Below are 27,177 nucleotides of genomic sequence, written 5' to 3'. Positions count from 1 at the left end.
AAATGGTAACAAGTCTCACCATGGAGATGTTACTGGTGCCGGCTCAAGCAAATCGATGAACAATGGGAAGACAGACAGTGCTTTGGGTCACATCTGGCGATGCCCAGGGGTTACTCCTGGCTCTGTATTCAGGAATTACTCCTGGCAGTGCTCAGGGGACCATATGGCATGCCAGGATGGCTGCAAGGCAAACACCCTACCTGCTGTACAATCGCAATGGCCCAAAACAAAGTACCTTTAACTCCAAAAGTCGGCCCCTGAGAAGGCTGCCTGAGACAGGCGAAGGAGTTGATGTTCAGGTGTGCGGTCAGCGCCTGGACCAGCCCCACCGTCACCGTGCTTTTCCCTTCTCCGAGCGGGGTGGGTGTGATCCTGATGCGGAGGAAAGAGATGATGTTAGTGACATTTTCTAGACAAAAAAGCAGCCCAGGGTCCCTGAACCAAATCCACCTACTGGTAGAGACCATAATAAGAATTCAATCTTGGGGTTGGAGCGGTAGTAGAGAGGGGAGGGCATTTGCCTTGCACGTGGCCAACCTGGGTTCAATTCCCATATGATCCCCTGAGCACTGCCAAGAGTAATTCCTGAGTGTAGAGCCAGGAGTAAACCACTGTGAATCGCCAGGTATGACCCAAAAAGAAAAAAATCAAATTCAATTTTCTCAGATGGTAACGGTCTATCCACATCGCACAGGCTGTGCCTAACACCAGGTATAGTTCCACCTTTACAAAGAGACTTCAAAACTAAACAACATGCTATGACATTCAGAGGTGATGCTAATACCACTACCAATAAAAAGAAAACCATCCATGAATACACCTCCGAAGTCTGTATCAAGGGGCTGGAGTGACAGCACAGCAGGTAGGGTGTTTGCCTTGCATGCGGCAGACCCAGGTTTGATTCCCAGCATCCCATATGGTACTATGAGCATTGCCAGGAGTTAATTCCTGAGTGCAGAGCCAGGAGTAACCCCTGTGCATTGCCAGGTGTGACCCAAAAAGCAAAAAACGAACAAACACAAACAAACAAACAAACAAAAAACAAAGTCTCTATCAAATGGAATAAAACCACCAATCAGACATGGTTGACTATCCACCAACCATATTCAAATGGGGGAACAAAACTAAGCCAGTATCATTTCTTACTGAATGATAATTTGGCTTCTCTTCTTCCTGAGTCATTAAACTTGGCTGGGCTCGCGGGTCTAACTAGGCGGTTCAGGAGTGAGGCATGGATGGACTGGGCCAAAGGACAATCTGCAAAGTCCCGATCCAGGTATCTCCTCCGTCAGAGCTCAGGGCTTGCTCCACCACGCTAGGACACAGCGGAGATAGGAGGATCATAACCTGCAGTCGGTTTAGATAGCTTCTGCAGGGAGAGAGTTCTACAGCTTAAAAAAATAAGACGAGCAGCCAGAGAGATAGAATAGTGGATAGGACACTGGCCTTGTATAAGGGTTTGATTCCTGGCATCCCATATGGTCTCCCAAGCGCACCATGAGTGCAGAGACAGGAAGGAGCAGCCCCTGAGCAACGCTGGTCGTGGCCCCCAAACCAAGCCAAACCAAAACAGTAACAACAAAAAAAAACTCAAGATGACTGCATTCGTGAAGCTTCCGGTGTCTTACATAGTCCCTAATCTCGTCCTACAGAACAGCCCATCCCATATCGGAAAAGACTAAGTCTAAATGCCTCAGCACACGAAGGCCGTGGAGTGCCTCTTTCCTGGGGTTTACAGCTGACCTACAAGAACAAACATCACGAGCTCCGCACATCAGAGGCGCCACGGAAAGGCGGCCGTTGCATTCCCAAGCAGGGACCCACAAGATCTGCCCTTTGTGTATTTGAACCACCTTCACTAATTAAAAAGAAACAAACTACAGTCCGTGGGCTTACAATATGGTCTTCGAGGAACTCAAGAGGGTTTGTCGGGCTGCCAGGTTCCTCACCCACCACCACCACCCACCACCCACCCACCCACTTTCTGACCTACAAACTTTCACTTTCTGACCTGCCCAATGTAGTGACGAGGCCACGGAAAAGAACGTCCCGAGGTCCCACACAAGCCTGGGTCAAAGCGAGGGCCCCTGAGGATGGGGTGCTCTGCATCGACCTTCTACTTTCTGACACGGCGACAAGGTCACGGGCCTCACAAGCCAAGCAACGGCCTGTGGAGGAAATGTGGTATCCCACGTCGCGGGGTGTGAATACCCACTGAGCATTTCCTGTTTGCAGAAGACGGGGCGGTGTTCTTCAGGCCCGTCCTGAGAAGGATTCCATTTTCATTCCCAAGGATACACTAACAGCTGCTGGACGTGGACCAAGGCCGACACGCCCAGAGATGACCCCGTCAAAACTCCGGCTCACCATCCAACTCTTAATTAGAAACACAGGCCCACGGAGTGTTCTGCCAATGACCACGGTTCAGGAAAAGTCAGGAAGGAGGAAGGATTTGTTGGGAGCAGTAAAAGGCGAGCGACAATAAAAAAAAAAAATGTTATGTCACCTCATTCCTGCAAGCCGGTATCACACTGCGGTTTAATGACCGTCCTGTATCCAGAGCTCAGAAAGAGCGTCGAAGGGACTTGGTTTCTTTTTCCGTGTGACCTTGGAATTTGTGGACCTGGAATGGTGCTATTGCTTCCTTACCTAACTCCACTTCTCTTAGGCAGATTTATCTGCCCCCTCGGAGAGAGCGAAGCATTTATGACAGGTTTCATATAGAACTTTTGGAGAGAGAGGGCTATGTCCCGTTTTCTGGCCTGTTTCTCTCTCACCTACCAGACCACACACTTGCAAAAGAAAGCGATCTCACCCACTCAGGGCAAGAACAGCTCCCAAACAGCAGAAGACGGTGTCTTCTTTTTTTTCTTCTTCTTTTTGGGTCACACCTGGCAATGCACAGGGGTCACTCCTGGCTCATGCGCCCAGGAACTACTCCTGGCGGTGCTTGGGGGACCATATGGGATGCTGGGAATCGAACCTGGGTCGACCACGTGCAAGGCAAACGCCCTACCCGCCGTGCTATCGCTCCAGCCCCAGGAGACGGTATCTTTCCTCGAATGTTCACTATCTTCCACTATGGGAAAACCTCTGACAGTACTCCGTGACTCAGCCGTCAAAGGAATAGCTTTGATAGGAAACTCTTTCCTAGCCTCTAGATCCACGGTCTCCAGCCCCAGGATATGGCTCAGAGGTAGAGTGCTCACCTTAGTATGTGTGCGGGTTCTAATCCTAGCACCACTAAAGAACAACAAAAAAATCTGTCTTCCACAGAACAGTTACTGACACAAGCCATGTAAGCCTAACCATCCACTCCAAAACTATGTGCTCAAACAACGTAGGAATCCGTATTATTCACCCCATTATTCATATGATTTGAATGACTTTTATCTTAATTTAGTTTTTTTTTTTGGTTTTTGGTTTTGGTTTTTGGTGTTTTTTAGTTTAGCATAACATCAAGCTGTGCTCACAGTTATTCCTGGCTCTGTGCTCAAGGATCGTATCTGGTGATGCCAGGGACTGAACCAGGGTTGGTTACAGGCAAGGCAAACACCATAGCCCCTTACTACCTCTCTGTTCCTGGATGACTTTTTTTTTTTTTGCTTTTTGGGTCACACCCAGCAATGCGCAGGGGTCACTCCTGGCTCATGCACTCAGGAAATTTCCCTGGCGGTGCTCAGGGGACCATATGGGATGCTGGGATTCGAACCCGGGTAGGCCACGTGCAAGGCAAACGCCCTACCGCTGTACTATCACTCCAGCCCCCCCCCCATGACTTTTTTTAAATAGCCTTTTGTTATCTAATAAGGAGCTAGAGAGATTGTATAGTGGGTAGGGCATTTGCCTGGCATGAGGTAGACCTGGGTTCGATCTCCAAAATCCCATACAGTCCCCTGAGCACTACCAGGAGTGACTCCTGAGCGCAGAGCCAGGAGTAAGCCCTCAGCACTGCCAGGTGTGACCCCAAAATGAAACAAATCATCATCCAATGACAAATTCAACTGTCATTTCGGCTGGGTTTTGCATCACATAGGATGAGATAAAGAGTTCAAACAAACTGTCAGGAATGATTCCTCCTGGAGGCCTCATTTCTATACAGCAAACAGTGCCAATTAAAGGGAAACACAGATATCTATAAATGGCTGCCCCAGGCAGAAAAGCAAATGTGTAGCTAGGTCTGGAAGTACCCAAAATAATGGGCTGAAACACAGACACTCCAAATCACACATTTGACACTCCTCGGGGGAAAACACAAAATTGCTGTGATTTAAATTTTTTCTTGGATATGAAATCTGGTCTGTTTACCAGCAACTTCATGCCCCTCTCTTAATGATTCTGTCCAAGCCATTCAGAGGAGTTCTAGAAACTTCTACACAGAACCGGGAAAGGGTCTTTGGAGCCCCTTGCACACACGTTCGCTGCCCTACAGCTGCACTCTGAGGCAAGTTCTCAAACAAATTCCTTTTCATTAGTGTAACTGGGAAAGTATGTAAGACTCAAGAGCCCTTAAGATTCTTTGGCTTACTTCCCTGAACAATTCCCAATACTTTTCATTTTGTCAGGCAAAGCAAATAAAGTGATACGGAGGTGTAAATACCATTCGATGTGTAGCTGATGAAATACAGATGATCCTGACAGAATAAGAAATTCTAAAGTTTGAGGAATTGCTGTCCTAAACGAGTTAATCTGGTCTTCATTTAAGTTATTAATAGTAGAAGATTTTTTAAAAATCCCACTGCTTTGTATTTTAATCCCATTGCTGATACATTTAAGTCACATTTATACATAAATTCAAAGAGACAATAACGGATCGTTATTTAGGTTTGTTGAAAAAATTACTTGGATATTTGAATTCTTCTAAAACATGGGGAAAGATGTGTTAGAATAGTCTGAGAAAAGGCAAGAACAAAAAGTAGTACTGTGTAGCATGTGACGGTACAAAAAAGTGGGGGGTAGATCCCTACCTAGAATCTGGACAGAAATACAAATTTTTGAAAACATTTCTAAGTAATGGGATATTTCATTATTGGCCAAATAAAAAATATTTCATTTTTTTATCTTAAATTTCCATAAAATAATTTAGCATTGCATTTAGAATAAAATAATTTTTAGAAAAAAATAATAATTCTCCATTTAATGAAGAGCTCATTCATATTTCTTTTTTTTCTTGTGGTGTGGCGATGGAGGCCCATATCCAGTGGTGCTCAGCACCGAATTCTGAATATGTGCTCAGGGATCACCCCGAGTGAGGCTCAGGAAACCATATGAGGTACCAGGAATCAAATTCCAGTCACGCGTGTGCAAAGCAAGTGCCAAGTGCCTTAGTTTTTGCACTGTCTCTCCAGCTCCTGCAGTTCTTCCATTTTTGGTTTTTGGACCACACCCCATAGTGTGCACGGTTTACTCCTAGCTCTGTACTTAAGGACCACTCTTGGCAGTGCTCAGGGGACCATATGGGATGCTGGGAATCAAACCCAGATCGGCCGCATGCAAGGCAAACGCCCTACCGCTGTGCTATTACTCCAGCCCCAAGGACCACTCTTTTTTATATTTTTAATTTTTTACTAGTAAATCACCGTGGGGTACAGTTACAGACTTACAAACTTTCGTGCTTGCGTGTCAGTCATACAATAATCGAGTACCCATCCCTCCACCAGTGGCCATTCTCCACCACCAATGGTCCCAATCTCCCTCCACCCCCCCAACCAACCCCACCCCGCCTCTGTGGCAGGGCATTCCCTTTTGTTCTCTCTTTCCTTTTGGGTGTTGTAGTTTGCGCTAGAGGCATTGAGTGGCCATTGTGTTCGATCTCTAGTCTAAGTTCGGCTTGGATCGCTCAACCTGAGTTGGTCCTACACATTACCCTTCACTTGGTGGTCCCTTCTCTATCTCAGCTGTCTTTTCCCCCAGCATGTGAGGCTGGCTTCCAAGCCATGGAGTAGACTTCCTGGTCCTTATGTCTACTATTCTTAGGTGTTAGTCTCCCATTCTGTTATTTTATATTCCACAGATGAGTGCGATCTTTTATGTCTCTCCCTCTCTGACTCATTTCACTTAACATGATGCTCACCATGTTGATCCACTTATATGCAAATTTCATAACTTTATCTTTTCTAACAGCTGCATAGTATTCCACTGTGTAGATGTACCAAAGTTTCTTTAACCAGTCATTTGTTCTTGGGCACTCGGGTTTTTCCAGATTTTGGCTACTGCAAACAGTGCAGTAATGAACATGCAAGTGCAGATCCAAGAAACACTCTTGACAGTGCTCAGGGGACCATGTGGGATGCTGAGGGCTGAATTCGAGTTGGCAAACACCCTCCCTACTGTATTATTGCTTTGGTCTCCCCTGGCTCCTCTATTTCTCAGGGAGTTGTGAGAATATACCTGTTTGCTTATGTCATTTCCCCACAATTAAACTGAACTAAGTTAAAAACATAGGGTGACTTTTTTTCTTTCTAATAACTTTTCATTTTAGATGATAAACTAGTTTCTGTGTTGTAAGCTGAGCCCAAGCATTGAACTACTAAGAGATGAGATAAATGAAGGCAGTTTCTACACTAACAATATGTTGGAAGTGATGAGGGAGTTTATAGAATACAGTGTGGCCTGGACATTTTTAAATCCTTCTGGCACGTCGACAGAAGCAGACATCTCTCAAAATCTTATCCTCTCTTGCCTTTTTATTTATTTACTTATAGGTGCACTTGGAAGGAATAGAATTGAGTTTTGGCTTCTGTCATCATTTTAGGAGAAAGAAGTGCAGAGGTTGTGGTACTGGTCCAAGATGCTAGACCCCACTTTTAAGAACTCTTGGCCTCTGGTGGTTTTATCCTGGCAAATTCAAGTTAAATGTTCATTTTCCCCAACAGTGTGGCAAGCTGGCTTCTAAGAGCTCAGTGCCATCAAGAAAGTTGGCACAGGGGCTGGAGTAATAGCACAGCTGGTAGGGCATTTGCCTTGCACACGGCCGGCTCAGGTTCGATTCCCAGCATCCCATATGGTCCCCTGAGCACCACCAGGAGTAATTCCTGAGTGCATGAACCAGGAATAACCCCTGTGCATCGCCAGGTGTGACCCAAAAAAGCAAAAAAAAAAGAAAAAAGAAAGTTGGCACAATTGCTCCACAGCTTAGAAGCTGGCCTCACAAGCTGGGGGAAAAGGCTGTTGAGATAGAGAAGGGACCACCAAATAAATGATGCTCAGAGGGTTCGCTTGCTCACTCAGAATGGGAGATGTGTGCTGAAAGTAGACTATGGACTGACATGATGGCCACTTAGTACCCGTTTAGCAAACCATAACATCCCAAAGGAGAGAGAAAGAGGGAACGTGCCAGACACAGAGGCAGGGACTGGGGAAGGAGGGGGAATGGGTTGAGGGTTGCGGGAAGGATACTGGAAACATTGGTGGTGGAGAATGGGCACTGGTGCAGGGATGGGTACTCGATCATTGTATGACTGAAACGTAATCATGAAAGTTTGTAAGTCTGTAACTGTACCTCACGGTGACTCCATTAAAAAAAAAATCACAAAATAAAGAAGTACCACCAAGAAAAAAATAAATAAAATGAAAAAAAATTGAAGGGCACCTAGGATTGAGTAGCTGAATATTTTCTGTTAATATAATATATTGAAGTGGAAGGAGTAGGCATTTGGACAGAATATAAAATTATCTTGGTAACATGGTTATGAAGACCAGCATCTTATAGCCTAGTTCTCCCTCTGGGAGAACCTGGCAAGCTACCAAGAGTCTCCTGCCCGCATGGGAGAGCCTGGCAAGCTCCCTGTGGTGTATTTATATGCCAAAACCAGTAACAATGATGGGTCTCATTCCCCTGAGCCTGAAAGAGCCTCCAATGTGGCACCGTTGGGAAGGACGAGTAAAGACAGGCGGCTAAAATCTCAGGGCTAGGACGAATGGAGATGTTACTGAGACCACTCGAGAAAATCAATGATCAATGGGATGATGATGATGATGATGATGATTTAAAAAAAAAAAAAAGAAAAAAGAAAGTTGGCACAGCAATGACAGCTGATTGTACTGGGCAGGGCTGGGAAGCCACAGTCCTTACTGGCCAGGCTGCTGGTGCCTCCTACACGAATCCAGGCCTGGGCCTGGGCTGCCAAGCAGGAGCCTCAGTGGTTTCCTCAGTCGCGGACAAGGCTCTGTGCAGACCGGGGCTGTGTCCACGAGCCCCAGGGCAGTGCAGCCTCCTGAGCTTCCTGCATGTCCTCCAGAACCCAGGGGAGAAAACTGGCCCACCCACCAGCCAGCTGACGCGTGGAAGAGGGAAGCGAACCACGGAGGAGACGCTGAATTAGATCTCACAGTTCTCCACGTCCAGGAGCTTGTTTCGACACCGTGAGCAAACTCCTATCAAGCCCAGTGCCCAAAGAAACTCCGCCTGGCGCCTGCTCTCCCCTCTCGGGGCTGCCGCCACCGCCAGCCAGCTGCTTCACACACAGGGCCTGAAGCAAGGGTGTGGGTGGTGGGGGGCCCCTCCGTCCACTGACAAGGAGCTTTTCCCTCCGCCCAGGGGACATGAGCGTGGGGGTTCTGACACCAAGGGAGCTGGTTGGGCTGTTAGAAGGCAACCAGGTATAGCTGCCTTAGGACTACAGTGAGGAGGGCTCAGGCCTTGCGTGTGGCCACCCCAGGGTGCACTCCTGGTTACGTTATATGGTCCCCCGAGCACTGCAAGGAGTGAGCCCTGAGCACAGAACCAGGAGTGAGCCCTGAGCACCCAATGCGTGTGAACCCTCCCCCCAAAAAAAGAATAGCACTGAACTGTAGCAGTCATCCTACTGTTCATCGATTTGCTCCAGCAGGCACCAGTAATGTCTCCATTGTGAGACTTGCTGTTACTGTTTTAGGCATATTGAATACACCACGGGTTGCTTGCCAGGCTCTGCCATGAGGGTGGGATAGTCTCGGTAGCTTGCCCGGCTCTCCGAGAGGGGCGGAGGACTTGAACCCCACCCTCTGTGCTATAGGTCCAGTCCCCAAAAAAGAATAAAGAACTACAAATATAAATTTAAAAAAAAACAAACAGGTAGAGGGAAGCAGAAGAATGTCGAGGACAACCTATCTGCCTTGCATGTGTCTGACACTCCAAAAGGGATCCCCAGAAGCATATACAAATGTCCCTAAGCACAGAGCCGGGAATAAGCCCTATGCACCATGGGACATAGACAAAACCAAAAAAGAAAAAACAAGGGGCTGGAGACTTCATATCTAAACACCATGCTAAAGCATTCAGCAGTGATGCTAATACCACTACCAGTGGAATAAAACCATCCATAAATACACCTCCAAAGTCTCTATCAAAGGGCTAGAGTGACAGCACATGGGTAGGACATTTGTCTTGCACACAGCTGACCTGGGTCCGATTCCCAGCATCCCATACAGTCCCCTGAGCAGTGACAGGAGGAATTCCTGAGTGCAGAGCCAGGAGTAACCCCAGAGCATCACCGGGTGTGACCCAAAAAAGAAAAAAACAAAAGAAAGAAAAAACAAAAAAGGGGGGTATGGGCGGAGGGGGTGGGATGTGCCTGTACTGTCCACTTAGAGAAAATGTAAGTACCATCCACTGCCTTAGAGAAAACAAAGAAGGGGAGGAAGGGGGCAGGCTGGGAGAGGAGGGAACATATGGACACATGATTCTGCCACAAAAGAGGGGGTCGTTATGGCTACCCCGCTTCAGCTGCCTGACCTGTGTTTGCAGCTTTAAGCCACTGAACTCACCTCTAGGGGACATCACCAGACAAGCTAGCGGGCTGTCTGCTTGGCACTGTTTATTATTATTTTTAAATTTTTTTCCTATTAAAAACTTTATTACTAAGTTCTCTAGAAATATTTGTTTGAACTTAGATAAATTACATTGAATGTAAATTTAATGTGGCAAAAAAATGACATTGTAGATAGACTATCAGGACAAAAGTTTTTTTTTTAATTTTTTAAATTTTATTGAATCCCCGTGAGATAGTTACAAGCTTTCATGTTTGGGTTACAATCTCACAATAATCAAACACCCATCCCTCCACCAGTGCACATTCCCCACCACCAATATCCCAGGTATACCCCCCTTTTCCCACCCTCCCCCTGCCTCTAAGGCAGACAATATTCCCCATACTCTCTCTCTACTTTTGGGCATTATAACTTGCAACCCAGACACTGAGAGGTCATCATGTTTGGTCCATTATCTACTTTCGGCATGCATCTCCCATCCCAACTGGTTCCTCCAGCCATCATTTCCTTAGTGATCCCTTCTCTATTCCATCTGCCTTCTCCCCTCTGCTCATGAAGCAGTCTTCCAGCTATGGGGCAATCCCCCTGGCCTTTGTATCTACTGTCCTTAGGTGTCAGCCTCATGTGATGCTACTCCACAAATGAATGCAGTCCCTCTGTCTGTCCCTCTTTTTCTGACTCATTTCACTTAGCATGCTACTCTCCATGTTTATCCAGTTATAAGCCAAGTTCATGACTTCATCTCTCCTAACGGCTTGCTCGGCACTGTTTATAAGGGCCCAGAGGGAGAGGTCACACTTAAGTGCTCACCAAGGAGAACCAGTTCAAACAAAATCTGTGGGGCGGGACCAGAGCGACAGTACAGGGGGTAGGGCGCTGGCCAGCCTTGCCTTGCAGTGTAATCCCCAGCATCCCATATGGTCCCCATGAGCACTGCCAGGGGTTAATTTCTAAGCACAGAGCCAGGAGTAAACCCTGAGCATCGCTGGGTGTGGCACCAAAATAAAACTCACAACATCAAAATTCCCATACTACAAGAAACGAAAACTTCCAGGTTGGATTAGCAAATTCGTATGCTTAAATATTCCATGGAAACTCTTGGACACTGAAAATGAAAACAAAATGAAAACACAAACAACAAAGGGGGGGGAACCTCCCTCCCAATAATATGAGAAGGCTAAACAAAACAATCCCAAACTTGTTCCATCAGAAACACCACGGACAGGCCAAGGTGGACAACAGGGCAGACACAGGGACGTGTCAGAAAGCGTCTTTGGAAAAACGACTTTCCAAGGAGTCTTACCCGGCAACGATGACGTATTTCCCGTCTGCCTGATCCTTGAGCCTCTCCAGCAGGGACAGACGCACCTTGGCTTTGCTCTTGCCGTAGATTTCAATCTCGTCTGCTAGCAATCCTATTTCCTTGGCAAGGACGTCCACGGCTTTGGGGGTCTGTGCTCTGGAGATCTCGATATCACTGGGGGAGAAGCACATTAGGGACAAGAGACGCCTCAGCTGCGGTGGTCTCTGCTGGCTCGAAAACCAGCCAGCCACCCCGCCAGCAATTAAATCAACGAGACGGCTCTGACGTCCTTGATCCCACACAGCATCGGACCCAACTGCTAAGGATTAACATGCGCGAGAAAATGGGACATTTCTTTTGAAAAGCAACTCTTAAAAAAAAAAACAAAAAACCACCCACCCAGGAAAGTGCTAAGATCCTGCCCAGGCACAAGGATTAGTGCTGATGCTCTAACAGAAAAACTTCCAGGATGGAGCAGAAATCCATCCAACAACAAAATGCAAGGGCATGTGCCTCGCACATGGTCGACCCGGGTTCGATCCCCGGCATCCCACATGGTTCCCTGAGCACCGCCAGGAGTGAGTCAGGAGTAAGCCAGGAGTAAGCCCTGAGCAAGACTGGGTGGGGTCCCCAAAGAAACAAAAAGAACAAATGTCAGGGCTGGAGCGATAGCACAGTGGGGAGGGCGTTTGCCTTGCACGCGGCCGACCCGGGTTCGATTCCCAGCATCCCATATGGTCCTCTGAGCACCACCAGGGGTAATTCCTGAGTGCAGAGCCAGGAGTAACTCCTGTGCATCGCCGGGTGTGACCCAAAAAGCAAAAAAAAAAAAAAAAAAAAGAAATGCCGTTGGGATTCTTGGCTCCGTTGGCTCACTGAGAACCGGGGGATGCTATTTCATTTCCTTTGATCTGTGTCCACCTCCCCCCCCACCTCTTTCCTAGTTCACATCCAAAACATCATCAGCCAACAGACCCAGCACGGGACGCACCACTGCAGATCCGGGGATGGTCTTAGGAACGAAGGAGCATCCCTGAGCACATTCTGTGACCACGCCCCCGCCCTGCTCATCTCTGATGTGTGCCGGGAAAACCAGCGGAGCCACACTCAGAGCACAGCCGGGGCTTCTGGTGGGGGACTCGGGTCACCGGGCTGTTGGCCCACCTCCTGCAGAGACCCGCTAGCCGAGGCATCGAGAGGTCTCAGGTCCTGTCTTGGGGTCTGACCTGTGAGCAGACAGCTGTGGCCTGATGTGCTGGGGAAGGGGGTCAGGGTGCACAGGCCATGCTCCTGCTCCGAGTCTGCTGTTGTTTGTGCTCATCACCAGCCCTCGGAGGTCCGCATCATCTCCGAGGACCCCTGGAAACAGCAAACCGACTCCATTCCCCACGCACCCCAGGGCCCGTGACCGGGAGGGGTGCCTCCCACCCACTCTCTCTGCCTCTTCTTTCCCATTTCTCCCTCCCCACCCGGGCTCGCCTTCATGCCGGCCTCCTACCAGAAAGCTTCTCTCTCCTTCGACAAGGCCCTAAATGCAAGGCTGGATAGGTGCCAGGGCCTGCTCGGCCCCCGCCCGCGTGCCAGTGCCGTCCTTCTGCTTCCTTAAGGGCCTGCTAATGACTCCGCTGCTCGCTCCCTCTCCCCAGTGGCGCGGGGAGCCAAATGTGATTAAGCCATAAAAGCAGATGCTCCCTGCCAGTAGGGTTTATTTTAAGATACATAGACTGGCACAGCATTTTGTGGCATCCACAATTATTATTATTATTATTTTGCTCCCAATAAGAAGGTACTCATCTGCTTAAAAAGAAAAACCTAAAAACAAAAATAAACAGGCCCGGGGGCTGGAGCGATAGCACAGTGGGGAGGGCGTTTGGCTTGCATGGGGCCGATCCAGGTTCGATTCCCAGCATCCCATAGGGTCCCCCGAGCACCGCCAGGAGTAATTCCTGAGTGCATGAGAGCCAGGTGTGACCAAAAAGCAAAAAAAGAAAAAAAAGAGTGCTGGTATCCGGAAATCTGCAGGCTCTCATGGAGTTGGGAATGGGTGACCTCCCCCCACGTCTCCCTGTGCTTCTGGGAGCCTGGCAAGCACACCCACAAACTGCCATAGAAGCTCATTAACCGCCACGACCCAGAGACTCACAGACCAATCTCAGAAGAGAGCCACACGCTGCAGAGAAGCCGCTGGTCCCCAAAGTCACCATCCAGTTAAAAATATAACCATAGCGGGGCTGGAGGGATAGCACAGCAGGTAGGGCGTTTGCCTTGCACGCAGCCGACCCGGGTTCGAATCCCAGCATCCCATATGGTCCCCCCGAGCACTGCCAGGAGTAGTTCCTGAGTGCATGAGCCAGGAGTGACCCCTGTGCATCGCCCGGTGTGACCCAAAAAGGGAAAAAAAAAATGTAACTATTGCTCTATCTAACCAAAATTTCAGAATTATGCAGTGACATCTCAGTCCCTGAGCCACTGACGTACCAGCACACCACACTGGATGGGGTGTATGTAAGGTAGAAGGCAAGCGCTCTCGGTCGCAAGGAATGCCAGCACACGAGACCCAACCCGTGCCAGCATGTTGGTGGCCCCTTACACTCATCTCCATGCCGTCACGTAGAAGCAAACTTCATGACCGCCTCTTTCCCAACAGCTGCACAGTGTTCCATCAGAGACTCGTCCCATACTCCCTGTCATCCCCGCCCGGAGGCGCGATTCACGCCCGGCGCCCAGTACCCGCCGCGCGCGTGCCGTGAGCGACCAGCCTCCTCACCTGGGCACCGGGGCCAGAGGCTGCAGCTTCAGGCAGTGGAGCCTCCAGCGGGAATGCTGCTGCTCGCGGAGCCACCGCCGGCCGCTGCTCACCATGTTCTGCAGAGACAGAGAGGGGCGCCTGGGCGGAGAGAACGCTGGCCCGCGGGGGCCGGGGGGAGAGGACAGCAGTGTTCACGGACCCCCGGGGAGTGCAGGAGACCCGCAAGTCTTCTGCCTTTGCCTTTGTTTTATGGGGGCCACACCCAGCAGGGCTCGGGGCTGACTCCTGGCTCTGTGCTCGGAGACCAGATGGGCATGTGCTTAGGCAAGGGCCCTGCCCACTGTGCTACCTAAATGGCCCTCATCCAATTTTCCATCCAATTCAACAAAGCTCCTCTGGCCCTTCCCCCTGCGTGTGAATGAGACTTGGAGGAAAGAGCAAAAATCTCTCTTGGAGCAAAGAGGGGGAAACAACAAAAAAAGAGGGGTCCCGATTGTGTCCTAGAATGACTGCCATTTCCTCCTTGCTCTGCCCTTTGTTCGGCTCTTTCTGGGGCGCTGACCCACTGCCAGTACCTGTGGGCCGGGTCTCAAAGACACCTGCCAGCAGTCATCAAATACCTGTCGCCATAGTAACGCCACCACCATGGAAAATACAGCCTCCACCTGGGGCCAGCCTTCAGCAGTCCCAGCCGACATCCAGACTTCTTTCTAGCTGTCTGACTGTTTTGGGGATTACACTCAGCGATGCTCAGGGCTTCCTCCTGGCTCTGCACTCAGGAATTACCCCTGGGTGGTGCTCAGGAGACCACAAGACACGCCAGGCATTGAACCCGGGCTGGCTGCGTGCAAGTCACAGGCCCTCCCTGCTGTGGTATCACCCCGAGAGACCCTGAGTCAGGACAAACCTGGCTAAGGGGCCGACACACCGCTGACCCATAGGCAGGTGGGCCGCATATAAACAAACGCTGTCTGACGCTGCCGGGTGTCGGGGAGTAACGGGTGGCAGGCCGGAGCTGGCTAGGAGCCACGCTTTCTCCGGGTCCCTGTCTCCCCACGGCCCAGGCCTAAGTCACTCCAGGTTCCAGTTTTCCAAGTCTCCACTGCTCCTCTCTGAGGGAGAGAGCAACCTGGCCCGGTCATGAGAATGAAGTGCCATCCCTGCACCAAGCAGTGCCCCCGCGCCCGCATGCCGGGGCCCCCTCACCAGCTTTCTCAGACTCACCTGGATCCGCAGAGCGGCCGCGAGCAGACTCACATCATCTTCGGCGAAGAGACTGCTGAAATTCACCCCGGGAGTGCCACAGCCCAGCTTCCCTGCAAGACAGGTGAGGAGGGGAAAAGATGGAGTCAGCGAACTCCAAGGAGGCTGGAGGGGGAAGGCTCTCACCTGGTGCCCAGACCTCACGCCACTTCTCATTCGAAATTGGGCCTCTGGAACTCTCCCTGCCTCCCTTGTGGACACTCAGGGACGGCTGCATGCAGCATGATAGGGAAGAGCCAAAGCGACAGGGTAGGGATTTCAACAAAGGTGGCAGGCAGGCCTGGGGAGTGTCCAGGAGGGTGAGCAGGAGCCCCGGGTTCAATCCCCGGCACCGCATGGCTGTGGCTCTAAGCCAGGAGAACAGACAAACACGGGAAGTAAGAACTACAACTCCATGGATGGGGCTGCATTTCTAAATGAGCCAGAAAGGGGCAGAAAGCTCACGACATCAGCCCAGTTGGTGCATAATGTCAAAGACTGGGCTACTGGGTCATTTACAAAATCCCTATCCAGGTAGGAGGAGAGAGATGGCTGGAGACGGCTGAAAGGTTGAAATGCAAGGACGCGGGACTCCCTGGGCCCAATCCCGGAACCACTAGAAGAGACCTCTGGGTGCTGCCAGGTGTGGCCCGCCACCACCACCCCCCTCCAAAAAAAAAAAAAAACCTATATAAAATTGTCAGAACCAATTTTTATCAAAACAGGGAAATCAGAGCTGGAGCAATAGGACATCAAGTAGGGCGTTTGTTTGCCTTGCATGCAGCCGACCCAGGTTTGATCCCCAGCATCCCATATGGTCCCCCGAGCACCGCCAGGAGCAATTCCTGAGCACAGAGCTGGGAGTAACCCCGGAGCATCATCAGGTGTGACCCAAAAAAGAAAAAACAAACAAAACAGGGAAGTCATATTTTAGGATGCGAATTTTCAGGTTGAACTTCTTTACAAAATAGCCATCAGTAAGAATGCTGCCTTTTTCTTTGCAACTGGCATACGGAATGTTTATACAAAGTACATCACTGTATCACTGTCATCCCATTGCTCATTGATTTGCTCAAGCGGGCACCAGTAACGTCTCCATTGTGAGACTTGTTGTTACTGTTTTTGGCATATGGAATATGTCACGGGTAGCTTGCCAGGATCTCTGAAAGGGACGGAAGAATCAAACCCGGGTCAGCCACGTGCAAGGCAAACACCCTACACACTGTGCTACCGCTCCAGCCCCAAAAATGTAATTTTTTTTAAATAACTAAAACTAAGATAATTTTCATACAAAAACTTTTCAGTGCAATCGAAGTTGAAACATTTTAGGAACCAGAGATAGTACAGGAATAAGGCTCTTAAGGCATCAACTGCAGGCAGCTGACCCTCATTCGTGCCCCAGAACCACAATGGACCCCAAACATAGCCAGGCTCACTCTTAAACAGAGCCAGGAATAGACAAACCTTGGGCAACACCAGGTGTGCACCAAAAGCCTAATCCTTCCCCCTACCAAAGAACTGAAACGTTTTAAAACCAGAACCATGAGAACCTCAGAAAAATAGTGACTGGCTTTTGTAAAGAACGACAAGAGATGAGAATCTTCTACTATAAAGGATATATGTAGATTTTTTTTTTTTTTGCACACACCTTCCCTTAGAGGGGAAAAAAAAGCCAACATTTCTAAAGGCAATACTTCTTCTTTGGATCACCCTGCTTTCAAATTATGTTCATTGCCAATCCTTTGCCGAAACGAGCACAAAACACTCACTCTGAAGTGCCTTGTGATGTTCTCCAGTTAAATGAGCTAGAAAAATCACACCCCTTGGGTATTGTTTAAAGATTAGCAACACTTCAGTTTCATAAATTGTATCTGGGCAAAAGCCAAGAGTCGAGAGAGTGAGATCTATTTTGTTTTCTTTGATCCTCGAGAGATTTCATGCAAAAGTGTTATCCAGCCACTATAAATAAGAAATCTCTCCTGTCCCCTGGCTTTCACTGCTAGAAAGATCAAGTAGGCAAAAACTCAACCAGGAAAAACTGGCCTTGAAGGGAAATAAGAAGGTGGGCTTAACAGACAGAGATAGGGTCCCTCCACGCCCTCTGATACTGAGTACACATTCCCCACTGACATGCTGGGCCACAAAAACTCTCTTTGTAAGATCAAGAAGGTAGAAATCCTATCCACTGTCCTCTCAAACCACAAAGCTTTGCAAATGGAAACTAATCCCCAAGGGAAGTGGGAAAAACACAAACACCTGGAAATTAAACAATCATGATGCCTCTGGAAATCCAGAGAAAACAAAACAAAATAAAAAGAGAGACACGGTGTAAGATCAAACCAGCCAAAGAATGGGTAAGTATGTGAGATGTTGGTGGAGTGATGAAGATGCTGCATCTGGTACTAGAACGATGGAGGATGAAAGCCAATCACAAGACCGTAATGGTACCTCAACAAGGATGGGAGTGTGTAACTGATTTCTGTGTCCTGACTTTGTACCCGGTCACTTGGCTGAGTTGGTTTATTTTTTTCTAGGAGCCTTTTTTGTGGAATCTTTAGGGCCTTCTATGTATATTATTATGTCATCTGCAAGTAGTTCTTTTCTTCTGATTTGGATCCCTTCTGCTTTTCTGGCCTGCTTGCTGTAGCCAGGACTTCTAATACTGTGTTGAATAGAAGTGGAGATGACTGGAGTGTAAGGATGTGTTCTATATACACAACAGAATACTATGCAGCTGCAAGGAATGGTCAAATCATGGAATTTGCTGAAACATGGTTGGAACTGGAATATACGTTGAGTGATATAGGCCAGAAGAAGAAAGACGAACACAAGGATGATCTCACTTATCTGTGGGAATAGAGAGTACGGATGAGGCACTGCATTGTAGAAAACGGGGATGCGTAGATGATCCCTGACCCCTGTGTTTAGAGAGGAGACAGACAAGGAAAGATATCAAAAGAGGAAGAGAGGCAGAAGATCGATAGTATAGTGGGTAGGGCATTTGCCTTGCACACGGCAGATCCGGGTTCGATCCCTGGCATCCCAAATGGTCCCCCAAGCCCCACCAGGCTAATTCCTGAATGCAGAGCCAGGAGTAACCTCTGAGCATCGCTGGATGTGACCCAAAAAGAGAAGGAAAAAAAAAAAAGGAAGAAGAGAATGAGAAGTAATGGGTTAACAGACATCGGGGCCTCAGTGATCCCAGTGATATGAGTGAGGGATGCATACATATACCCAAAACACAGATTTAACAGAACTGAAAACATGAGATCTAAGTGGCAGCCACTAGAACTTTGTAATGTGCCCGTCTAGTTGACAGGTGCCATGGAGTGGGGTTTGGGTGGGGAGGGACTCTGGGAACACTGGTGGAGAGATTGATGTTCATCACTGCATGCCCAAAAACATAACTATCAGTAACTTTGTAAATCATGGCTCTTTAATTCAAAAAAGAAAAGGAAAAAAATACAAAATAAAAAAAAAAAAGTGTCTCTTATCCTATCTCTGTTTAAGTAACTGGGAAAAATGAAAAGGCTACATTCCAGGAAATAGTTTTCACGTATAATGCACGTTTCCAGAACAGAATCACAGACACAAATGAAGACGATTTCACCTGCCGTTAGCTAGAAAACCAACCCTCCTATCATTCTGGCAACCGCCTTGTGGTGAACAAGAGAACAAGGTTAGAATCAACAAAGATTTGAAGATAAGAGGCAAAGCTCAAACATATTGGATTATAAACTCTAGCAGAGTCTTCGCTGAACCCAAACCTTTCTTTCTTTATTTATTTTTCTCCAAATCTTTCTCTTTTAAAGCGACGGGATTTGCCTCTCAGTGATGCTTTTAATACACTGCTTGCATTTCCGCCTGCTCTCATCTTCCTGATACAATAAATTCACCGGCCTTTTAACCGGGGACTAACTAGTTCTTTTGAGGTCACTGGATCGGAAATCACTGTTGTTTACCATTCTGCATCTCAGCAGTGTCCCTGGACTGCCTTTGTCACAGGAATCACCGTAACCTTACAGCTATGTCACGGGCTCCCTGGGGCTGGGAGGATGAAGAATGGCAACATTGCACACCAGAAATACAGCCTCTGGAATCCACGGCCGAGGACAGTCATTAAGGGAGGCCACTGCTTCGACCCCCTCGGCCCGTGCTGTCCACACCGGGCCAGCAAGTCCAGCAGGGCCCCGGGACCCAAACCCTACGAGTCTTTTCACGCCCACCCACACTCCTATGAGCTCATGGTCCCCGGGGGACAAGGCAATGAATAAAAGATGGACTTTCCCCAACGACTCTGACAATGAACAAACTTTCTACGGTGAGTGAAGGTCAGCTGATGCATTCACATGCTCTCCCTGGAAATCTGGATGGTCTCTCCCTCCCAGGAGCTGGTCGGAGACCACCCCGGGATTTTTGCCAGAATGAAAGAAACAGGGAAGAGAGGAGAATGGAGGCAAGGGTGAAAAAAAAAAATTCGAGGGTTCCACCCACCCCCTGCCATCTCTGCTGTCTGGAAACAGGCCAGCTTTAGCGAGGGCCCCTTCTTATCACAAACAGGCTGCACGAACCCAGAGACTCAGGCTCGGATACGCTCTCCCCCTCTAGAAGTTACGGCAAAAAAAAAAAAAAAAAAGTTCGTGAAGTTATGAAAATAGAAGAGTTCAAAAATTATAAATCGGTATGGTAAAACGTCCCCAAACTCTGGGCTCACTCTTTAATAACTACATTAACCTTGTCCCGTAAAGAGCCATCACCTTTTAGTATAATTTATATGAAAATATTCAGGGCTTCACTGTGCCTTAAACATCTGCAGTCCATTACCCAATGACAGTGCATTGCGAGTTCTTAAAATAATACAATGTCAGAAGCTTCAAAGGAAGAAGTATCACTAAAATATGAGTTTCAGCTTATATAAGGAGTTCTTTTGAAATCACTGAGATGGGTGCAAAACATATAGAATTTCCTGGGAGGGGGCGGGGAACAAGTAAAATCATAAGCAAATGTGCTCAATTTACCACAAGTACACAGGTACAAGAATTCCATTCCACCTGAATTTCTCGAAATTCCACTCCACCAGACTCTCACTAGGCTTTCTTCCCTGGCAGTGACTGCTCCTGGACAGACATCGGTTCTATTAATAAGTCTGCAGGGGCCAGAGAGGTAGCACAGTGGGTAGAGCGCTTGCCTTATATGCTGACCTGGGTTCCATTCCCGTCACCCCAGATGGTCCCCTGAGTCTGCGAGGAGTGATTCCTAAGCATCGCCAAAAGTGGCCCCCCAAAAGTCCGCAATTTGGTTTCTTTTTCCCTTCTTTTTCTTTTTTTTTTTGGCTTTTTGGGTCACAACCAGTGATGCTCAGGGCTGACTTCTGGCTCTGCACTCAGGATATACTCCTGGCAGTGCTCAGGGGACTATATGGGATGCCGGGGATTGAACTTGGGTTGGATGAATACAAGGCAAACGCCCTACCCCGGTTGTACTATCACTCCACAGTCTGAAGTGTGTGTGTGTGTGTGTGTGTGTGAAGTCCGGGACAAAGGACCTGCTCTTCTGAGCCCCATTCAGCAACCAGGAAATAAACTCCAACTAGGGGCACAAAACCGGTTCTGCCCTATTAGCATTATAAGATCAGAACCCTCGTCTTCCCTTCCAAAGATTTTCCTTTTGTTTCTGGGACACACCTATCTGTACTCAAGGGGCTATTCCTGGCTCAGTGTGTGTGTGTGTGTGTGTGAGAGAGAGAGACAGAGAGAGAGGATGGGCAGGGGGGAAGTTTCTGGGACACACCTATCTGTACTCAAGGGGCTATTCCTGGCTCAGTGTGTGTGTGTGTGTGTGTGTGTGAGAGAGAGAGAGAGAGAGACAGAGAGAGAGGATGGGCAGGGGGGAAGTTTCTGGGACACACCTATCTGTACTCAAGGGGCTATTCCTGGCTCAGTGTGTGTGTGTGTGTGTGTGTGTGTGTGTGTGTGTGTGTGTGTGTGTGTGTGTGTGTGTGTGTGTGTGTGAGACAGGATGAGCAGGGGGGAAATTGAGCCTGAGATGCCTGCATACAAAGCAAACACTACAGGGTCAGAGGAACGGTGTAAGGATTAAGGCTGCAGAGCACAGGTACCACACAGCACACGGTTCCCTGAGCACAGCCAGGAAGCGCCCCTGAATACCCCAGAACTCCGCCCCTGCCCACCTCCACTCACTCACAATGCGTTTGCTCCGGTCCTTCAGGCCTACCTCCCGGGCCCCTGAAAGTCACACCTATTTCACAGTGCAGGCCAGAGTCATAGTACAGCAGCGGGGAGGGTTCTTGCCTTGCACGCAGCTGACCCGGGTTTGATCCCCGACACCCCACCTTGCTCCCCTGAGGCCCGCCAGGAGTGACTCCTGAGCTCAGAGCCAGGAGCTGAGCCCCGAGAGCTGCCGGGCGTGGCCCCCATATCAAAGACTGAAAAGAATCCTCCTGGAAACCAGCAGGCCGAGCATCGCCGGGTTTCTGTTTTAAATCTGAACGCCAGGCTCAGGCCACGGCACGGCGGACAGATCCAACAAGTCCAGGGGAATTATTTCTGAGCCCTGCACCGGGCTCCCGGCCATCGGGACAGCGCCGCCTGGGCAGGGGCCCGCCGAGAGCTGCCTCCGTAGAGGGACCCCGTCATCCATCACCGGATCCCATCTGTTTTCACAAGGGGGCGTGGGGGGAACCCCTGTCAGGACGAGCATACAAATTTCATTATAAAACGGAGCCTTCACCAAGCCACAAGGTTATTAAAAATTCTTTTGCTCTCCAGCTTCAATAAAGCCCCCTTTGCTTTGGGGTAATGAGTGAAAAACGTTAAGTGGAGCGAATACCCGAGCCAGAGGGTGTGTGTCAGCTGGACGGAGGCTCACAAGGCGGGGACCGGTGATCACTCCGCAGTGACAGCAGCTGATGGCTGGGGTTTAAGGGGGCGGGGCCTCCGATAAACAGATGGCATACATTCACTGCAGCACTGATAAACACGGTTCAGGATTGTAAGTCAATTTCGATGTCTTAGGATTTTTCTTAACGCTTTCATTTTCTCCAGTTTATGGTACGTAAACAGTATCAAACATAACGCACAGGAAGCATATAATGTTAATAGCCTGCTTATAGTATCAGTAAGGCTGCCAACATCAGACTATTAAATTCGGGGGAGTCAAGACTTATATCTAAGCTTTCCAGCATAGGTGGGGCTGGCAACCTTAAGCCCACGCTGGTTAAAGGTCAAGGAGTATATGGGGGCTGGAGTGATAGCACAGCGGGTAGGGCGTTTGCCTTGCACGCGGCCAACCCGGGTTCGAATCCCAGCATCCCATATGGTCCCCTGAGCACCACCAGGGGTGATTCCTGAGTGCAGAGCCAGGAGTAACCCCTGTGCATCGCCAGGTGTGACCCAAAAAGCAAAAAAAAAAAAAAAAAAAGGTCAAGGAGTATAAATATCAAAATCATTGGGCCCATCAGAAGTGCAAGGGCTCAGGTGCTTGCCTGGCACGCAGCTGACCCAGGTTTGATTCCTGGCATCATATGTGGTTCCCTGAATACCACACAGGAAAAGTCTTGAGCATCATTAGATCTTACTCAAAAACCATTAAAATAAAAAGAAAGAAAGAAAAGAAAAGAAAATCATTGTTTTGTTTATCTGACACTGAACTGCAGTTAACTTTAACTTCAAATTGTCTTCAATCAGAACTGAACGCTGAGTACATCATTTTTCACTTATTCAACCCATACTTTCTAAGCACATGCTGTGTCAGGCACTCATATTACTGGAAGAAAACTTGTATTACTGGGCCAGACATATGTAAAATAAACTACCTATAATCTGTCTGCAAAAGAACCATTAAATAAAGATACTCTTTTTATCCCCTCATCACACTGAATTGTAACAAATTTCAGAACGCATTAAAAAAAGGGGGGGGGAGGGTTGTAAGTTCCTAAAAAAAGTGTAATATTAAAAAGGCACAATGTTCTGGGGCTGGAGTGATAGCACAGTGGGTAGGGCGTTTGCCTTGCACGTGGCCGACCTGGGTTCGATTCCCAGCATCCCATATGATCCCCTGAGCACTATCAGGAGTGATTCCTGAGTGCAGAGCCAGGAGTAACCCCTGTGCATTGCCAGGTGTGACCCAAAAAAGCAAAAAAAAAAAAAAAAAAAAAAAAAAAAAGCACAATGTTCTTCCCTTTAAAAAAAAAAAATCACTTTTAGGGTTAAGTCCTGATCATTAATGGGTGTGGCCCACCCCCAAATCAAAACAAAACAAAAATGTAGATGCCATAGTGATAATCCAATGGGAAGGCACTTGGTCAACACAGGTTCGATCCCCGGCATCCCATATGGTCCCCAGAGCCCGCCAGGAGGAAGCAGGCCCTGAGCACCGCTGGCTGCAGCCCTTAAACAGAAACAAAAAAAAGCACTTTACTAGACCCAATAGGCACAGGGGGGTCCCAGAAGAATATTTTTTGTTTGTTTGGGGGGCTGGCTGTGCTTCGAGTGGGGAGTGGGCTTGCTCCCAGGGGTCCGGGGGGACGCATGCAGGGCGGGGGGGGGGGGTCAGTGCAGGCCGTACGTGTGCAAATACATCCTTTGAGCTGGCTCCTGGGCCTTGACATCTAGCAGGACTATGCCAAAATTATCCAAATACATGTAAACTTTAAAACAACTGGTCAGGGGCTGGAGTGATAGCACAGCGGGTAGGGCCTTTGCCTTGCACTCGGCCAACCCGAGTTCGATTCCCAGCATCCCATATGGTCCCCTGACAACCGTCAGGGAAAATTCCTGAGTGCAGAGCCAGGAGTAACCCCTGTGCATTGCCAGGTGGGACCCCAAAAGCAAAAATAAATAAATAAATAAAACAACTGGTCAGTAATGACAGCAAGCCGCCATCATTAAGAATAAAAGAGGAGGGCTGGAGCGACAGCACAGCGGGTAGGGCATTTGCCTTGCACGCGGCCGACTCGGGTTTGATTCCCAGCATCCCATATGGTCACCTGAGCACCGCCAGGAGTGATTCCTGAGTGCAGAGCCAGGAGTAACCCTGTGCATCGCCGGGTGTGACCAAAAAAGAAAAAAAAAAAGAAAAAGAAAAAGAAGAAGAAAAGATTGTCATAATCGACTTTGCAATCTAACTCAAACAATGGAGGAGGAGCACAGCTGCCTTGTCCACTATTTATGATCAGACACTGGCTTTCTCAGACAGAACGAAATTCATGCTCGAGTCACATATTTCAAAGAAGCTATTTAGCACATACTTCTCTTTCCTAAAAAGAGCCATTAATCCCACTGACGTTATAGTGTACTGCTAATTGCTTCATTCGGCACTGCGCTCAGCATTCTGCAGTTAAACATGAGACTTCTGGAAGATTGCCTCGTAACCCCCAATCCACACCACCCCTTCACTCCCAAAGGGGTGGAAAGCTCATCCGTCAATTCAGGAAGATGTCAAGTCTGTGATACAGAGGGAGGCCCATGATTTCTCACAGGCAGCACTTCATTAATGCTTCTAAGTCCCATGTATCTTCTCTTCTTTCTGTTAGATTCCAAAACACTTAGGCTCTATGCTGCTTTAGAATGTGGAAACATGTGAAACAGCATCTCAAAGTGACAACATCAGGAGTTAATTGTGGGGCCAGAGCAATAGTACAGCGGGGAGGGCGTTTGCCTTGCGCACAGCTGACTGGGGTTCAATCCTGGGCATCCCATTGGTGGTCCCTCGAGCACCACCAGGAGTAATTCCTGAGTGCAGAGCCAGGAGTAACCCCAGAGCATCACTGGGTGTGACCCCAAAAATAATCAAATAAATGGGGAAAAAAAAAAAACCACAAAAACACCTTACCTGACAAGAAGTCGTGGGAACAGTTCAGAACAATGGTTCCTGGTTGTATCCAGGTCGGGGGAACCTCTTCTGGCTTGGCCGAGCCCAAGACCACAATGTCAGCCTCTTGAAGCTGGAAAGAAAGACACCACAGCGCTCTCACCCCTGCCCACACTGCCCCCAGACATGATGAACAACAGCCGGTGCCAGCTGATCAGCTTAGGCCATCGGCTCCCAGACATCACGACGGCCGCCTCTCAGAAAACTCTACCATCTGGGGCTGGAGTGGCAGTACAGAGGGGAGGGGGCCTGTCTTGCACATGCCTGACCCTGATTCGATCCCCAGCATCCCCTATGGACTCTGAGCACCACCAGGAGTGATCCCTGAGCACAGAGCTAAGAGTGAGCCCTAATCCCTACCCCAGGCCCACCTCTCTCCCCACAAAAAGGAAAAAAAAGGGGGCTGGAGTGATAGCACAGTGGGTAGGGCGTTTGCCTTGCACACGGCCGACCCGGGTTCGATTCCTAGCATCCCATATGGTTCCCTGAGCACCGCCAGGGGTAATTCCTGAGTGCAGAGTCAGAAGTAACCTCTGTGCATCCCCGGGTGTGACCCAAAAAGGAAAAAGAAAAAAATCTAAAGCCTGTCTTCGGGGAGCCAGGGAGACTGCTCAAAGGGCCACAGACCCAGCTCTGCTGGCGGGAACCCCAAGTTTCCTCCCCAGCACCACTTGGTCTGTCACACACTGCCAGGTGTGGTCCCAAGGCCCGTGAAAAGCCCGCGAGTTTGATCCCGAATAGCTTGTGGCCCCCCCAGTAAGACCCCAAGTAGCCCTGGCAGCCCCCAGGTCAGCTGAAGCACAGCCAGGAAGAGCCCTGAGCACTGCGTGAGAAGTGTCCTCCACCCTCCCCAAATGTCTTTAGGGTCTGGGGTAGCGCAGCTGTGAGGCTATGAGTTCGATCCCTGGCACCAGCCCACATGCCCGTGGGTGACCAGCACTGCAACTGAAGTGTCGGACCACCACACTTTGTTGTATTATAACAAAAACAAAGAAAGAAAAGGGGGGGGGGGAAGTAAGTTAAAAAATTTTTAAATCTCAGGGATCGGAGCCAGAGCAGTAGAACAAAGGGGAAGGGCGTTTGCCTTGCATGTGGCCGACCCGGGTTCGAGCATCCTATATGGTCGTCCAAGGGCCGCCAGGAATAATTCCTGAGTGCAGAGTTAGGAGTAACCCGAGCATTGCCAGGGGTGGCCCCAAAAGTGAAAAACAAATAAATCGGGCTGGAGGGGACTGAACCCGAGTTGGCCATGTGCAAGGCAAACACCCTTCCAGCTGTATTATCTCTCCAGTCCCAAAGCCAACTTTCAAAAGCTCACATCCGCACGTTCCATCAACTTGATCATGCAAACAGAGAGAGAATTAACATTCAGTGAGCAGAGGCTAGAGAGAGTACTTGCCTTGCAAGCAGCCGACCCAGGTTTGATCCCCAGCATCCCATAGGGTCCCCTTGAACCCCGCCAAGAGTGATTCCTGATCACAGAGTCAGGAGTAAGTCCTGAGTACCATGTGTGGCCAAAATAAAATAAAACAAAATAAAATAAAATAAAAACCATTCATCGAGCAGCCACAAAGGAAACAGACAATAATCCCTGAGCACTGAAAAGAGGATACAGAGAATCAACTGGATTCAGCACATCCAAAAGAAGTTGCCGTGTAGGGCTGGGGAGATAGCGCCAAGCTTAAGGTCTTGCATGCAACCAACCCCGGTTCAATCCCCAGTACCACTCAAAACCCGAGAAATACAATTAAAATACAAGAATTTGGGGCTGGAGCGATAGCACAGCGGGTAGGGCATTTGCCATGCACGCGGCCGACCCAGGTTCGATTCCCAGCATCCCATATGGTCCCTCGAGCACAGGAGTAAAACTTCTGAGTGCATGAGCCAGGAGTTATAACTATGCATCGCCAGGTGTGACCCAAAAAGAAAAAAATAAGTAAATACAAGAATTTGCCTAAGCAGCGCCTCTCCCTTGCTGTCACCCACAGGGTGACACGAAACTGAGTTTGCAGCCAACGGGCCCAGGATTCTCCTCTCCAGGGAGATCTGGAACGCAGCCAGGCTCCAGGCCAGCTGACCCTTAGGGGAGGAAGACCAGAGACATCTGCCCGGCTGGAGAAAACGCAACTCTTCAGTTACACCTCCAGACCTGGATCTCCCACCACCGATGGCTGTCGAGAAACACGCATTCGGCGCCTGCGGCAAACTCTCAGGAGGTCAGAGATGTCGCCTGCTCGTGCGC

The 27,177-nt window shown here is 49.0% G+C and overlaps 1 protein-coding gene across 1 annotated transcript in view; it reads right to left on the bottom strand.

Annotated features, from left to right (window-relative positions):
• The window catches only part of MTHFD1L (methylenetetrahydrofolate dehydrogenase (NADP+ dependent) 1 like), a 193,214-nt gene that overhangs the window by 132,282 nt on the left and 33,755 nt on the right, over window positions 1-27,177 (bottom strand). Inside the window, exons 8-12 of the mRNA XM_055136619.1 lie at window positions 24,897-25,008; window positions 15,027-15,118; window positions 13,821-13,918; window positions 11,054-11,227; window positions 236-372 (exon numbers count right to left, since the gene is read on the bottom strand). Of these exons, the coding sequence (XP_054992594.1) occupies window positions 236-372; window positions 11,054-11,227; window positions 13,821-13,918; window positions 15,027-15,118; window positions 24,897-25,008 (613 nt within the window). The remainder of the gene's footprint in view (window positions 1-235; window positions 373-11,053; window positions 11,228-13,820; window positions 13,919-15,026; window positions 15,119-24,896; window positions 25,009-27,177) is intronic.

The sequence above is a fragment of the Sorex araneus genome, chromosome 4 (genome assembly GCF_027595985.1).
Source record: "Sorex araneus isolate mSorAra2 chromosome 4, mSorAra2.pri, whole genome shotgun sequence".
NCBI lineage: Eukaryota > Metazoa > Chordata > Mammalia > Eulipotyphla > Soricidae > Sorex > Sorex araneus.
This window is presented reverse-complemented; position numbering and strand designations above follow the sequence as displayed.